This window comes from Aspergillus glaucus (assembly GCF_001890805.1).
Source record: "Aspergillus glaucus CBS 516.65 unplaced genomic scaffold ASPGLscaffold_6, whole genome shotgun sequence".
In the NCBI taxonomy this organism is placed as follows: Eukaryota; Fungi; Ascomycota; class Eurotiomycetes; order Eurotiales; family Aspergillaceae; genus Aspergillus; species Aspergillus glaucus.
The window spans coordinates 931,101-946,467 of NW_019170458.1; the positions used below are offsets into that span (position 1 = coordinate 931,101).

The 15,367-nt window shown below is 49.2% G+C and overlaps 6 protein-coding genes across 6 annotated transcripts; 5 read left to right on the forward strand and 1 right to left on the reverse strand.

The window, feature by feature from the left end:
• Positions 1–1,455: 1,455 nt before the first annotated feature.
• On the reverse strand, positions 1,456–2,051 carry ASPGLDRAFT_56705 (uncharacterized protein). Its single transcript, XM_022548210.1, has 3 exons — positions 1,861–2,051; positions 1,755–1,798; positions 1,456–1,706 (listed from the first exon to the last, which is right to left on the reverse strand). The coding sequence occupies exons 1-3, from the start codon at positions 2,002–2,004 to the stop codon at positions 1,682–1,684; spliced, it is 213 nt and encodes a 70-aa protein (XP_022402880.1). The 5' UTR covers positions 2,005–2,051; the 3' UTR covers positions 1,456–1,681.
• A 253-nt stretch (positions 2,052–2,304) lies between these two features.
• On the forward strand, positions 2,305–3,102 carry ASPGLDRAFT_24328 (uncharacterized protein; the record flags this gene model as incomplete). Its single annotated transcript, XM_022543378.1, has 2 exons — positions 2,305–2,311; positions 2,603–3,102. 2 exons carry the CDS (start codon positions 2,305–2,307, stop codon positions 3,100–3,102), a joined length of 507 nt encoding a protein of 168 aa, XP_022402881.1.
• Positions 3,103–5,210: 2,108 nt separating this feature from the next.
• On the forward strand, positions 5,211–6,825 carry ASPGLDRAFT_65329 (DUF4470 domain-containing protein; the record flags this gene model as incomplete). The annotated part of the gene is made up of 6 exons (XM_022548884.1): positions 5,211–5,328; positions 5,377–5,453; positions 5,533–5,951; positions 6,003–6,273; positions 6,332–6,510; positions 6,555–6,825. 6 exons carry the CDS (start codon positions 5,211–5,213, stop codon positions 6,823–6,825), a joined length of 1,335 nt encoding a protein of 444 aa, XP_022402882.1.
• A 309-nt stretch (positions 6,826–7,134) lies between these two features.
• ASPGLDRAFT_122231 (aminopeptidase P family protein) lies at positions 7,135–9,158 on the forward strand (the record flags this gene model as incomplete). Its single annotated transcript, XM_022540301.1, has 10 exons — positions 7,135–7,348; positions 7,405–7,569; positions 7,629–7,661; positions 7,720–7,847; positions 7,870–8,298; positions 8,349–8,392; positions 8,445–8,478; positions 8,535–8,756; positions 8,817–8,935; positions 8,990–9,158. The coding sequence occupies 10 exons, from the start codon at positions 7,135–7,137 to the stop codon at positions 9,156–9,158; spliced, it is 1,557 nt and encodes a 518-aa protein (XP_022402883.1).
• A 439-nt stretch (positions 9,159–9,597) lies between these two features.
• On the forward strand, positions 9,598–10,626 carry ASPGLDRAFT_122577 (SIR2 family NAD-dependent protein deacylase; the record flags this gene model as incomplete). The annotated part of the gene is made up of 2 exons (XM_022540337.1): positions 9,598–9,928; positions 9,989–10,626. 2 exons carry the CDS (start codon positions 9,598–9,600, stop codon positions 10,624–10,626), a joined length of 969 nt encoding a protein of 322 aa, XP_022402884.1.
• A 260-nt stretch (positions 10,627–10,886) lies between these two features.
• ASPGLDRAFT_168222 (putative SNF2 family helicase/ATPase) lies at positions 10,887–14,908 on the forward strand. Its single transcript, XM_022542665.1, has 3 exons — positions 10,887–10,961; positions 11,044–14,335; positions 14,397–14,908. The coding sequence occupies exons 2-3, from the start codon at positions 11,270–11,272 to the stop codon at positions 14,793–14,795; spliced, it is 3,465 nt and encodes a 1,154-aa protein (XP_022402885.1). The 5' UTR covers positions 10,887–10,961; positions 11,044–11,269; the 3' UTR covers positions 14,796–14,908.
• The last annotated feature ends 459 nt before the right edge of the window (positions 14,909–15,367 follow it).

Here is a 15,367-nt window from a genome sequence, read left to right on the forward strand (position 1 = left end):
AGCTTTATGCTATATCTCCATAATATCCCTCTCGTTCACGACATTCGCATTGTCAGTGCCGCAAGATGAATTCGTCGACAACGATCGAGCGGCTCTCGAAATTTTTCTTCCTGAACACAGGGTCGCACCAAAGTATACAATCAGCAAGCATGCTGACGTCTGTCACAGTTGTCACATTGACATGATATTCCCCCCGAAGAAGGAGGCTTATGGCTGCAAGCTGTTCTTGATGCGTATACAATCGGTCTAAGTTCCACAGTCCATCGGATGTCGCGTCCTATCACTTCGTCTTGGTAAGGAATCCAGATCTTTGTAATATTTTCGAAAGCTTGTCGCTTGGCAAATACGATGCAGAGACTGGGAATGAGACTGCTAGAATAGTCGCACATGTATAATAGGGGTGGCCTGTCCGAATGTTATCTCTCTGGGAGCCCCGTGAATCTTCTCACTTTAAAAAGTGGGAGGTCATCGTCGTTGAAATGCTTCTTCTCCCATTCCGGGAGCCATAAATCAGGCCCTTGAAGAAGCCCCTGAACACGAAGAAAACTTTCTTTGATTCAATCTCAGCAATACGAGCGACAATCTTGTTGATCTCCCGGTTTATATCTTTTTGGCTAGGCGAGTCTACCTATGGACACTACTACAGCGGAGGACCCGGTCTTTCTGGATTCTTATCCCAACTGTCGAAAGGGAATACATCCCCAGAATATCAAGGATCAGCTCATGAGCGTCCTTCCAATCAGAGTTGGTATTAAGATCAACAGTCATGAAGATGGGTGGGGGATTCTCCTCCCATTTGTTGCCCATCCCAATCCTGGAGCAACCGACTATATTGATTTCGTGTGGGTGACAGAAATTCCAGAATTGACTAACAAAATTTCGCCCAACAAAAACATATCGTGTCGTCGACCGTACGGGCAAGAGCTGCCTCAGTTTGGTTGTGCAATTGTTAGTTATTTCAACTGAAAAATGTGTTCCTTTTTCGTCTCCCTTAGGATGGATAGCATGGCAAGTGGGATCCGCTGGATTGGGAAGCCTCATGAATCTGTTTTCCTTGATTGAATCAGAATCATCGCTTGAACTGCTGCTTGTCTTGTTATAGCCTTCAGACTGGACAACAGTCAGTGATAGAGCACACCTCTGAGTTTGCAACTCAGGAGAGTGACTTTGTAGAGTGACACTTTCCCCGGCACGTAAGGCGTGCCAATAATGAATTGAGTGACTTCGACTTCAGTTGGGAGATTTGTCCTTTGATATTCAGCATGTAATAGAAGCACTCTCAGTACAAGTAAGAATAGTAAAAGAATTGAATATTAGCACTTGGGCCTGATGCTTGCAATAGACCAATTCTGAAATTGACCGCTGCATTGAAACAGCGATGATGGTCGACGAATTAATCTTAAGGCTACCGCACCAACAGTTTTCCAGCTTCAGGGACTGAATCAAGATCATTAGGCTCGGATAACATGATATTCACTTGTGATCAGTCTTGTAATGTATTTCTGATTTTCCCACACAATTTATGTGGTTTATTTTGTGCAATCCGTGCTTCATATCACCACCTTCACATTTAAACGAACAAAATAGGACCTCAAACATATAGTGACAAGGATACAAAACTTCCAGAAGACCTATAAATAGACTGCTTGATTCCAAATCAGGACATGTCTTCATCTTGCCCCTACTGCTGGATACAATGACAATGACTGCATTGGTCAGTCTCCGTCTTGCATCGAGATGAATATGAGACTTACGCTAGGTCAATGCAAATACCGTTGTCCCAGCCTTTGCCCCTACACTGCTCAGTGCTGTCAGTAAATTGATTTTAGAAGCGATACACAAAGACTGAAGAATTCTTACATGGTTCTGACACTCTTTAACACCCGGGCAGCCAAGGTCGCGCGGAGAGAGGCTGGGATGGTCATGGCTGTTGAGACCGGGAATTGCAGCTGCAATGCTGGTGGTAATGAAGAGAAAAACGGCGAGATTGTTGAAGGCTTGCATCTTTGTTGATCGGATATGTAGAAGGAGTAGTAATGATGAGACTGGAGAATAATAGAGGATGCGAATGAGTTTTTATTGGGGTATTTATATATCCCCTATCGCTTTCGATCTTCGTAGACGGTCCTCCCGGATCCCTGCTTTTGGCTGCAGTCGCCCGATTTTTTTTTTGTCATAACAACAAACAGAAGTTCTAGCCAGCAGTACAGTCTAGCATGGAGACGGCATAATACATATGCAGATGGATGGAATAGCTTGAGCTCGTGTGCAGGGCTGCCCCTTAGACATACGGTGCAGACATTAATGACAGGTACATATTCGTGCCCTAGTAGAGCTGCGCCTAGCCGGATTGGGCAATGTCTGCAGCTGCCTTGATGATCTACTCAACCACAGAACTTCGCAATCATTAACCACCCCTCCAGCACCATGAGTAATCCTAACACAATGACCTACGAAACTCTACTCTCAATATTGACCAGCGACACCTGGGGCTATGACTCGGAATTTCCGATGCAAATTACCTTCAACGAAGACGGAACGGGAAATGCGAGAAGGCACCATGCCATTCGGCTAGCGACTCCTTGACTAACTTCTTCTTTAGCTAGTGAGGTTTATCGCATCCAAGCCGTTTGTCATGCAGTGTTTCGCTGGAAGTTTCTCCACCCTCACACGCCGAACCCTATCAGGCTTCACACCCTGCCACGCAGGAAACCACAGATCGTTGCCGAGTTCAGAATCGAGATAACCCTCACAAAGCAACGTATTTCCAAATCTCTTGGTTTTGACACGGCTAAGGTGGAAACGAATGAGTTCTGGTTCACTGACGACGCATTCCGCCCCAAGGAGTACAACCTCTGTTTGCGGGAAGGCAGGTTCCTCGAACCACATTATGGTCTGCTGTCAGGGGATGCCACATTCTTAAAGAAGTATTCTCTATATTTGGAGTTTGATCTATCTCCATATCCCCCACGGCACGAGTGGAAGGAACCCGATGGAGAGGCGCAGGCAGTACGGTTGTGGGACTACACGCAGTTCTGCAGCCGGGAGCCGCCGTCCAACGCAATTAAAACCTATTTCTATGACAATTGCTTGATTATGTGAACCATAAGAGCTTACTGTACTGCCGCGATCGCTCGGATGCTTATGCGGCAGAAATTAAGAGATGCGGACGGAACGCCTTGATGAACCAGATAGCCGACGAGAGAAGTAGTAACTACATAGCAGTAACTACATAAAACATGGATAATACCCTCCCATAATTTACCTCAATAGTATTCCATCGCAAGAGTATAGTGGCAGGCCTTCACTTGGCTTGCCAGACCAAGACTAGCGCAATCCAAGCCCGCTCTCTCCATACTATTCACATATCACCGTTGCCATCATTCTTTCTCCATCAAATTGCCGTCAATCTCATCCTCTGGGGAGCTTTCCCTAAAATTCAGTTATATTAGGGCTCTGGTATGTATGCTCCGTTGATAACCCCGTTCTAGATTGTCTCTTTCTAACAGCCATTTTGATAGGTATAGGAGGCGTGGTTACAATCAATGAGCTTATATGTTTCTTAATATCCCTAGTATCGATATTCGCAAATGTAACCAAAAAAAGTGCCCTCGGGGGAACGAATCCCTATTGGGTATCGCGACGTGACAACGTCCTCTTGTTGTGAGAGCTGTTATGGGATAACTAGTACCAGGTAAATGTTGCAAAGTACCGGAAAGTGGGTTACTTGAAAGCTAGGATGGCACAGAAACTGATGGAGGTATACACCTCACAGTCAATTAGCGAGCTGGAATCCCAACAGTCCATAGTCAGTACTTACCACCCATTATCAGTGTATGACCATCCTGACGGGTTAAAATACAGCCACTTCTTGATATTCGCCAACAGCGACGCTTTTGAAGGGTTTTGCAAAACTGTGGCGCTCTCTAATCTAGATTTCCGATGGGAAAACGAACTCCTAGCTCAATTTGCTCACCAGTATGGGCTTGACCCGGCGATAGCCATCAGGGTCGGTCTTGTGGACATGAATCACGTACGAACGAGCTATGCAGATGCTGATAGCCTCAGTCTGTTGCATAGTCAGGGTAGGGTCGAGCAGTCCGTAGACTATGTGGAGGTCTCCCGGATCTTCCGACTTTGAGGAGTGGAAGGCTTCCGTACAGTACCAGAGACACGCAATTTCCAAGCGTATTTTTTTTTTTTCTTCTTTTTTTTTTCTCTCTAGGATTGTGAACTGCTCTTGGGAGGATCCAAAGGAATATCTCGCTGTTCCCAGTATGATTACTGGGGATTTTCACTAATGCCTAATCCAGAATGCTATCGAGATTGCTATTAATGGTTGCCGTAGTCACTGTTCGGTACAGAAGTACCATATTGCACGCACAGCTTTCTGGCGCCCCCGTAAGCGCCGACAGTAAACAAGACTGCCAATTTCTCCTTGGCGCTGGCTTTGGCTGGCATGGTGAGCGTCATTCCATCTTCCCATTCTACTTGGTAGGGTTCTTGCGGGCGTACCGCTAAGCGCACCGAGATGTATGGATCTGAGGCGTACCTCGTTAAAACATCGCTTCTTCCATCTTGGAACACAAGAGTCGAACACGAACATAGCAGTCTTTGGGAACTATCTGGGAGGCTTTGCCAATTCTCTCGTTGTCAAGTCTTAGATTGATTGGATATTAAGAAGTGTAGCTGGTTAGCGGCGGTACTGCGCCAGCGACAGGGAGCTAATTTTGGATTGTTGCCCAACAGCGGCTATGATTTGAACGCCATCACGATTTGTCGATGTATGTGTAGTCGCTTTCTTCAAAAAGAAAAAGACATGACTGCCTAATAATCGCTGCTCTCCCTTCAACCTCCTTCCATTTTACCCACACCATCTAGAGCAGTCAGATCTGATACTGCCCCTCAAGATGGATTTTCTACCCTGTGCCAACTGTAGGAGAATGGCCAGGCTTCCTGTCCTGAGAAAGGCACAAGAGCTTGCAGTCGGTGCCAGCTGGTAGCGGTAAGTCCCATACTCCATACTCATCATTTTATCGTAAGCTAACGCGGTCAAGTACTGCTCGCAAGAGTGTCAATTAGCGCACTGGCCTTTCCAGAAGCTGCATTGTAACAACAGCCTTTGAAAGCCGACCTGGAAGCCAGATTGGGAAGTGGAGAGACGCATTCCTGATTTTGTGGAAAACAGCAATCACGATATGGGCACAGATATGGTGAAGTATGGGGGCAATAAATATTTATGGGGGAATGTTCCGTCATTGAACCTTCTCCGGTTGAGAGACAACGAAGGAATCAGCACCAAGCGTGATCTGTCACTACCTTTGGCAGGTAGGTCAGGAGTAATGCCTTTCATAGATCCAGGCTAAGATGTGACAGCGTCTGGTGATCCCCGAAATCTGGTCAAAACAATCGTCTGTCTTCCAGAGGAATATAAAGGACATGTCCATGTCGACGTGAACGACAGGGACTAAACCGTCGTTTCAAGAAACCTACTCATTCTCCTGGTTGCATTCCACCTCCCCCCCCCCCGAGGAGGCGAGTCTCATCATACTGCATCTTTGGTACTCTGCCTTCTTGTCAGGGGACCTAATGGAATCAATTCAGAGCAAGATTGCGCCACTCGTAAAGAAAGTCGTCAAGTCAAAAACGGCAAGGGATTATGATAACGTGGAGGCGTCCTGGGCATGCAACTCTGCCACGTTGAGCGCAGAGCTTCCCGGAAAGACATGTTCCAATCTAGCGTCATATTTCCCAGGCAAGGCAAATGTCCCGTTCGAAAAGGCAAGTGCTCAAAGGCAGTCTGTGACTCTAGCCCACTCCCGCAGGGACTATCGAGATAGAGCCATGCTCCGACTTCCCCCTTCTTGGCGACTAGCTAAGTTGAGGTTTCGTAAGGAGGGAGTGTTGCTACCCTTCGGTGCCTCTTCTGAGAGGTTCAAAGTCCCAAATCCGTGTGTACCGGCCCCGTCGCGTTTTTGTTGTTTTTCCCTAACATGAAGTAGGACATTGTTCCAACACCAATCTGCATGGCCCATGGCGGATTCCGCTGATCCTCTTGACGGATGGGAATCGACTGAGTTTATGACGGAGGCTCACAGTGCAAAACAAGATATCTATGATCAATTGTACTTTCACGTCAGAAACACACTTTTCAAGTTCTGTCAGAAGATTGCAACCCTTGACCTGGAAATCCGTCTGGTTCAAATGGACGCTGAAGAATTGTCTAAAGAACTTTCACACCAGAATAATGTGCGAACTTATGACCGGATTGAAGTAAGATCTTCCGATTTCGAGCGTCACCGATTGTCTGGTAAACTAATCGACCTTACAGCTTTCCAACATCGCAGATCGCGCATACCTGGGTCCTCATAAAACAGTTGGGTTATTTTCTACCTTCCTGAGAGACCGTCTCGAGAACCCTAGTTCTACCTTGTTAACGCTCTTTCTCAATGTAACCCACGAGGTGACTACTCTTGCTGATATGGTAGCTGGCATGGAGACTTCCATAAGGTAATCCGGCTTTTACCAATCAACCGGCAAGCCATGCTCAGCAGAGACAAGACGAATGCAGAATCCATGAAGTTGATGCAAGCCCAGAGTCTATTCGTAGACAACGATGCCCTTTTTGGCAGGTTCTTGCAAGAGACTCGGTTGGAAGAGTTTACCAAGTCCTTTTTTGGCGTGGCAATGAAGGAAAATAATACCATAGTATCAAAGTGGCCGATGCGTCTCGGCAAAAATCCAGCTCAGAAAGAGTTCGACATGGTCTTTCAATCTGGACACCAAGGATCAGAAAGATACGTGGAGTGGCGCAGAACTCGTTGAATGGGGACTTGAGGACTGGTCGGAGCTTTCCGACATTTTCGTTTGTTAATATTCCATGTTCAGAGTATGACAACTTGCAGCAAATCAATATGTTTAGTCGTTACGCTTAAAGCAGTCCCGTATGTAAACTGTAGCCCTCCAATGCCGTCGCCCAAAAAGGAAGTCTTATTGAACCGACCGTGATTGGCCGACTACCGCCAACCGCGGGCCCCACCGGAGCTTTCCGCCGATTCGGGCCCGGCGTTATTGTTTGAGCGCATCTGGGATAGACCAGGACAAAATCACCGAGTGTGCGACCCCCCAACGAGCATGTCGCCATGCAAATCCTTGCTTCGCCAATGGCCCCGTTACTCCCCTCGCCCTTTTACTAGCGCCTTGAGGACATGTCGTCCTCTGGTGCAGCGCTCTGGAATTAGTCGACTGCCCTCTTGGCGGACATACGCTTCTTCGATTTCCGCGGCCGACCTTAAATTCGGACAACCATTGCACGAGACGCATCCTCATATACTGAGCCCGGGAGAATGTGTGTATAGCTGCCATCCGGCCATGGATTTGTTTTGCATATTGACATTGGGCCAGTGACTCCCGGAATCACAGCACTCGAGTACGCCCAACGTCGATCCAAACTCGCGAACAAGCTCCCGCAGAATGCGATTGCAGTGCTAGCGGCTTCGGAGGTCAAATATCGTGCGGCAGGAATCTTCAATGATTACCGCCAGGATTCCAACTTCTTTTATCTCACGGGTATGTCCATGATATCGAGAAGCGGGGCAGACAGCATACTGATCAATTGCTCCGAATAGGTTTCAACGAACCCAACGCCTTGGCCATCATTGGTAAGCCCTCACGATCAACGATCCGAAGGATTGGAAACGGGAACTCATACGGTTGCAGCGAACGATGGATCCGGCGACAACCACATCTTCCACCTCTACGTTCGGGAAAAGGATCCCAAGGCTGAACTGTGGGACGGGGCCCGATCCGGCACGCGGGCTGCTGTAGATGTCTTCAACGCGGATGAAGTGAGATACGGCTGTTTCCCAGGACATAGATGACTCAAGGCTGACTGGTGTTTCGCAGTCGGGTGATATCGATCGCATTGGGGACATCTTACCAAACATCGTGTCCGGAGCCTCTGCAATCTACACGGATATTCCCGCGCTTGACCCCGGGAGGTCCAGTCTGCACAAGTACCTCTATGGCCCCACTACTACATCCGAGAAGCTCAAGAAATGCGTCGACTATAGCAAGGTCAGACCACTGCGGCCACTTCTCAATGACATGAAGGTCTTCAAGAGCGAGGATGAGGTTGTCCATATGCGTCGACTTGGTCAGGCCGCAGGAAGAGCCTTTACGGAGTCTATGAGCCATGAATTCAATATGGAGAAGGACTTGGCTTCCTTTCTGGAATACAACTTCAAGGTCAATGGCTGCGACACTAGCGCTTTTGTCCCTGTTGTCGCTGGCGGACCTGTAAGTTGACCATTCTTGTCCATGCGTGGATTGAAAACTAACAGTAGCAGAATGCGCTTAGCATTCATTACACCAGAAATGATGATGTCCTGAAGTATGGCTCCTAGACCACTGGTACTAAACATACAAACTGACACTATCACCAGTGACGGAGACTTGGTCCTCACAGACGGAGGCGGGGTGCGTAATCCTTATATTGAAATGAGAAGAAATTGACCGTACTCACAAAATTATAGGAATGGGGAACATACATCAGCGATATTACAAGGACATGGCCGGTCAACGGCAAATTCTCGGGTCCCCAGCGTGATCTGTATACCGCGGTGCTTAACGTGCACCGGAGCTGCCTTGCTCTTTGCCGAGAAAGCGCAATGGTTTCTTTGGATAGGCTGCATACTATTGCTGAAAACGGCCTGAAAGACCAACTCCAGCAGCTTGGATTTGACGTAACTGGAAATGTAGGGTTTGATCTCTTGCCACCTGCCCCTTTCCTGACAATGCTAACTCATTGGTATCAGGCTATGAATGTTTTGTTCCCGCACCACGTTGGACATTATATTGGATTGGATGTCCACGACTGCCCTGGATATTTGAGGAGCTACGCCCTTAAAGCGGGCCAGTGCATCACTGTTGAACCGTAAGCTTACCCTTCCCCGCCCCGCCATAGGTCGTATACTCATGTCTACCCCAGCGGTATCTACGTTCCGGATAGCGATAGATGGCCGGCAAAGTTCCGAGGCATTGGTATCCGAATCGAAGACAGCGTGTGTGTTGGTGATGACCACCCCATTGTCTTGACTCCGGAAGCAGTCAAAGAGGTATGTTTGCTTGGCCCCATAATCGTAGGCTGTACTGACTGATGTGATTTAGGTCGATGACATTGAAGCCTTGCGAGCATAGACCGCCTGTAAAATACTTAGCAGATACCCTACGTACATGAATGTACAAAATGATGAGCATATCATGAATTCTGGAAATCTGTATATCTTCCTGGAGACGCCGATGCGGATTCACCACTGGACTATCACCACGTACAACCCAATGTTGACCAAAAGCGGGGTAGTACGGTCAGCTTCTTGTCTGAATACGAGATATGTACCTTAGGAAGAACTCGTGTGAGAAAAAGTCACTTGTAGCGCATTGTTTGGTATAACGTCACCAGTTGACGGATAAATATCTGAAGTGGAGTTGGAGTCATCGCGCTGACTCTTCTCCAACCCAGAATCACAGAACTCACAATCTTCTACACATATCCCCAGTTATTTGATGACATAGACCAGAGGAGATAGTCTGCCTGCCATGGCCTCTTCAGCAATCCCAGCAGCCGACCTCCAGTCCTTCACAACATACCTGAAAGGATGCAAGCGAATCATGGCCCTCCTGGGGGCAGGAATCTCAGCCTCATCTGGCCTTCCCACCTTCAGAGGTGCAGGAGGACTCTGGCGATCCTACGATGCGACGGATTTGGCGACGCCTGAAGCTTTCAAGGACAATCCGGACCTGGTGTGGCAGTTTTATGGGTTTAGGAGGCATATGGCTCTCAAGGCGAAGCCAAATCGCGCGCATTACGCATTGGCTGATCTGGCGAGGAAGAATAAGGACTTTATTACTCTGTCGCAGAATGTTGATGGTGCGTTTGGAGATACTTCCTCCGTGATTGACTATTGCTGACGGGTGATTGATTTACTAGGACTATCGCAACGCGCGAACCATCCCCCGGAACAGCTACATCTCCTCCACGGCTCCCTCTTTACGATAAAATGCACCTCCTTCTACTGCAACTACGTCTCCGAGAACGACTTCACAGACCCCGTCGTCCCCGCCCTCGCAATCCCCCAAAACAGGCCAGAACCCATCCCTTCTACAGAAGACAAGACCGGCAAAGAAGCAGCCCAAGCATTACAAAACGCTCTGGGCCTCGAAGACTCCGACGACCTCGACATCTCCGACGAACAAGTCCCACTCCCCGCATTACCAATCGAAGTCCTCCCGCACTGCCCGAAATGCAAAGAAGGCCTCCTCCGCCCGGGCGTGGTATGGTTTGGCGAACCTTTGCCGACGCAAGCTCTCGGCGAGGTGGATGGGTTTCTTAAGGCGGGGCCTGTCGATCTCATTCTGGTTATTGGGACTAGCTCGAAGGTTTATCCGGCGGCGGGGTATGTGGATGAGGCTCGGGCGAAGGGGGCTAGGGTCGCGGTTGTTAATATGGATAGTAATGATGTTGGGAGGTCGGGGCTGAAGAAGGGTGATTGGCTTTTTCAGGGGGATGCAGGTGTTATTGTCCCGGAGATTTTGGGGTTTATGGATAGCGTTGAATCGGCGCAGTGATCAAGCGTTAGTGGTTTTAGAGTACTCCGTAATTTAGGGTAATTATCTATTGGGACTGCTATGCTCTTTCAGAACCATACAAGAAGAATTGATTCCATTGGTATTCTTTTGTGTCTCTGGTGAACGCAACAGGACCTCATCTCAATGCAGCTATTTCAGCCCCAGGCAAACACGGTTGCCAGGGCAAAGCTCCCCCGCCCCAAACAAAGCGAAAGACTCGACCAGATCCGGACTTTTCCAGCGACACAACACGACATTCTACAACTCGATACTTTTGCCATAATCGCTTGTTTTGATATGGCTGAGAGGTAAGTTATTGCATTTCACATACAAAGGTAAGTACAGACTTGAAATGACTATCTCTTGATTGGAGACTATGAGTTTGGACCTGGCATGCTGATGATTTGCACCTCCTAGTTCGACGATCAAGATACGATAGATTCAACGACAGCGAAGATACACAAGACTAACTTGATCTACGAACCCATTTTTCGATTTACAGAGACCGTGCAAGATATCTGAAGGGATTAGTGCCCCGCATATGCACCATTTCCCTTGCTCGATACAAAGTACCTTGACCCCGCGATATCGCCCAAGTCTGCACAACAACATCTTCACGATAACAACATCGTCTTGAGACACCATGGCGAAAGAAAGCGACGCACCGCAACTGCCCTTGACGCCTCGAAAGGCAAACGAGCAACCCCCGGGCTTATCGCACCACCCAGAATTCGGAAAACCCTCGCCCCTCCGCCCTGTTCAACACCAACGCCCAGCCCAGCGTCCATCCCACCCCAGTAACCCATTCAACATCCCGAAACCGAACCAGGCGAGAGCGGAACACCATCGAGCTCCCCAACCGCGGCCACAACCACCATCTCAATACCCCGCATCGAGTCAAGGCTATCGTCCGCCTATGACGCCTGGTGCTGGCGTGGCTGCTACACCAAGACATAACGAGTCGTTCGACCCATTTAAGCCTGTTAGACCTTCGGCGTATAATAACAACCGGTTCTCGCGTCCGGCCGACAGTGGCGCTTTTGAAATCAAGCGTCCCGAAAATGTTACTTTCGGCACCCCGCGAGCCCCGAAGACGTTCTTCACATCGAAGCCGTCGGCGGTGAAAGTGAACAATGCGTCGAAGAATCTCAAGAATTTTGTCGATTTGACGGGTGAGGGTGGTTTTACGCCCAGCGCGGGATCGCGGAATAACGTTGGATTCGGTTCGTATGGAGTGGACGACTACGTGGATACGGCGAAGGCGAACGAGAACATCCAGGCTCTTTTACAGGGCGCTTTCGACGAAGACGAAGATGAAAAGCAACAAGCCAAGAAGAACAAGAAGAAGAATAAGAATAAGAAGAGGAAGCAGAAGCAGAAGGAGAATAAGAGGGAGGACGATTCTCAGGACGCCTCCCAGGATGCTTCTCAGGGTGCTTCTCAGGGTGCTTCTGAGCTTGATGATTTGGCTGCTCAGTTGGAGGGTATCACTGTCAAGGAGCCTAAGTCTACGGAAGGTGACGAGGACGAGAAGAAAGCTAAGGCTGTCAAGTCTCCAGCGGTCGATAGTGACACTGAGGAAGCAAGCGATGACGAATCTGAATCTAAGGCCGACAAAGCTTCTGTGGACACTGAAGATGAGGACAAAGAGGTGGTCTCCGATGAAGAGGAAGAGGAAGAGGAGGAGGAAGAGGAAGAGGAAGAGGAAGAAGACGATGGAACTGTCGAAGGCCTGAACGTCAATCTGCTGCCTCACCAGATAGAAGGCGTGAGCTGGATGCGCGATAAAGAACTCGGCAGGGGCAAAGGAACCGCCCCCAAGGGCGGCATCCTCGCAGATGATATGGGTCTTGGAAAGACAGTTCAGACCATTGCCTTGCTGCTCACTAATACCAAACCTGAGAGTGGAAAGGTGAAAAAGAATTATGATTCCGACGATGAATCCGACGAGGAAGAGAAGCCCAGAAAATTGCCACCTGGTCTGAGCAAGTCCACGCTTGTCGTTGCCCCGTTGGCACTGATTAAGCAATGGGAGGGCGAAATCGCATCTAAGGTTGAGAATACTCACAAGCTTCGCGTATGCGTCTACCACGGCAACACCCGAGCCAAGGCAACCGATAACCTGGAAGACTACGACGTGGTCATCACCACCTACGGCACCCTGACTTCCGAACACGGGAAGAGCGGGAAGTCAGGCATCTTCTCTGTCTACTGGTACCGCATCATCCTGGACGAAGCTCACACCATCAAGAACCGAAACGCCAAGGCAACCCAAGCGGCATGCGCGCTGGATGCAGAGTACCGCTGGTGTCTCAGTGGAACGCCGATGCAGAACAACCTTGATGAGCTGCAGAGTCTGATCAAGTTCCTCCGTATCAAGCCGTACAATGACTTGGCTGCCTGGAAGGAGCAGATTGGAAGGCCAATTGCCAACGGTCGCGGACAGCTTGCGATCGAACGCTTGCAGATCTTCCTGAAAGCATTCATGAAGCGACGTACCAAGGATGTCCTCAAGCTCAACGACAACCTCAAGCCCGGCGAGGATGGCGGTGAGAAGAAACAAAAATCCTCTGGGTTCCAGATCACCAAGCGAGAAGTCATCAAGGTGGCAGCGGAGTTCATGCCGGGTGAGATGAACTTCTACAAGCGTCTCGAACAGCGCACCGAGAACAGTCTTGAGAAGATGATGGGCGATAGTAAGGTCGACTACGCTGGTGCTTTGGTCTTGCTGCTGCGTCTTCGTCAGTCGTGCAACCACCCTGACTTGGTGAAGAGCGACCTTGCCAAGGACAAGGATATTCTGCTGCAGACCGGTCCTTCTGAGAAGAAATCGTCGCAAGGGAAGAATGACGATCTAGACAGTGTGGCTGATCTGTTTGGTGCACTCAGTGTTGTCACGAAGAAGTGCGACGTTTGTCAGACGGAACTGAGCAAGGAGGAAGCCAGTAGTGGTATCAGCCGGTGTGGCGAGTGTGAGAGCGATTTGAAAGCTACGCTTGGTGACAAAGAGATGAGCCACAAAAAGAAGAAGACCAAGAAGGTAGATGTTGTGGATCTCACGGACTCGCCTTCTGCCAGTCGCCAGGCTGCTCGTGCCCGTCGGAACAGAAAGGTTGTCGTCGATAGCGATGACGAGGACGAGGAAGACGGCGATTGGGTTGTCACTAAGGCCCAACGCGGAGTGAAGAACTTTGGAAAGGCTGGTGGCAGTGACGATGAAGATGCGGAGGGAGGCGGCGAGTGGCTCGAATCTGAGGATTCGGACAGCGATGATGAAGGTCCTGAGTCGCCTACCAAGAACCGCACGAGATCTGTCACTCCCCAGATCCAAAATTCCGAGTCAGAGTCCGAGGATGATATCTATCTGAGCGCGGGCGATGATGAGGATGATGATAAGAGAATCCTCCCCTCAACCAAGATTCGACATCTCATGAAGATTCTATCGCGTGAAGCGCCGGACTTCAAGTTCATCGTGTTCTCGTGTTTCACGTCAATGTTGGACAAGATCGAACCGTTCTTGAACCGAGCGGGCATCGGATATGCGCGATATGACGGTAGTATGAGGAACGACCATCGTGAGGCGAGTCTGAACAAGCTGCGTAACAACAGTGGAACTCGAGTATTGTTGTGCAGTTTGCGGGCTGGTGCTTTGGGACTGAACCTGACGGCAGCCAGTCGGGTTGTGATTCTCGAGCCATTCTGGAATCCGGTAAGTCACTTCTGTTTGTTTGTTGCCATGCCATATGTACACCACGCTAACATATGATCAGTTCGTGGAAGAGCAAGCAATCGACCGAGTCCACCGCCTCAACCAAACGCTCGATGTGAAAATCTACAAAATGATCGTCAAAGACACCGTCGAAGAACGAATTCTAGACCTGCAAGACCGCAAGCGCGAACTCGCCAACCTCACGATCGAAGGCAAGACCGCAGCAGCCAAGCTGACGATGACGGACATGATGGCGCTGTTTGGTCGAGATGCAGAGTCGCGGTATGCAGGGAAACAGGGGGACCTGGACTTGAAACAGCCGGCGGTACTTGTGCAGGCGACGGACGAGACTGGTGTTATGCGGACGATGGGATCGAGTAACACGCGAGACCGTGAGCGTTCGCAGACGAAGCGGGTGCCTGCTCGTGAAGAAAATTCGGTGTATGGACGACGGTGGTAGACATATTTTGACGAATGTGGCGTTTGGAATGTGATCAAGGATATACATATGATTGGTCGGATTTATTTTCAGGACGGGGATAATGAATTGATTCACTACACTACAAATTTGACAGCCCAAGAATCTGGCGCACTGAGTCAGTATTCCCGTAGAACCATGACCAGTAACTCGGGGGGAAGCCAATTGGGTTTACACTATAGACGAAGATCGGATTCGCGATGAAACAGCCGAGTGATGGATCAGAGGATAGTATTAAGATCGGCCGGAGGTGCAGATTACTGTTATGTAGGAAGACAGCGTGTTAATGGCAGGAAAGAAGGATAGATCATATTTGCGCCATGTTGCATGCATAGAGACGTTCTAGAAGGAACATGGAGGATTCGTTTGTTCTCCGTACAGAGTAGCGCTTGTATGCATAATGGAATTCTGTCGTGTTCTGGAGTGCGGATAAGGGATGCTGAATTCGGTAGCTGATCCGGGATATTGGCTCAGCGGATGGGGCCCTTCGGTAGTTAATCGGAAGGAAGTTTGTTCTTATTCAGTAGTATTATCATGGTTACCATGACTATGGG

Coding starts and splice junctions, on each gene's coding strand:
- ASPGLDRAFT_56705 (XM_022548210.1), bottom strand. CDS start 2,004: ATGCAAGCCTTCAACAATCTCGCCGTTTTTCTCTTCATTACCACCAGC. Junction 1,799..1,860: donor TTAAAGAGTGTCAGAACCAT/GTAAGAATTCTT, acceptor AGCACTGAGCAG/TGTAGGGGCAAAGGCTGGGA. Junction 1,707..1,754: donor GGTATTTGCATTGACCTAGC/GTAAGTCTCATA, acceptor TGACCAATGCAG/TCATTGTCATTGTATCCAGC.
- ASPGLDRAFT_168222 (XM_022542665.1), top strand. CDS start 11,270: ATGGCGAAAGAAAGCGACGCACCGCAACTGCCCTTGACGCCTCGAAAG. Junction 14,336..14,396: donor TCGAGCCATTCTGGAATCCG/GTAAGTCACTTC, acceptor ACATATGATCAG/TTCGTGGAAGAGCAAGCAAT.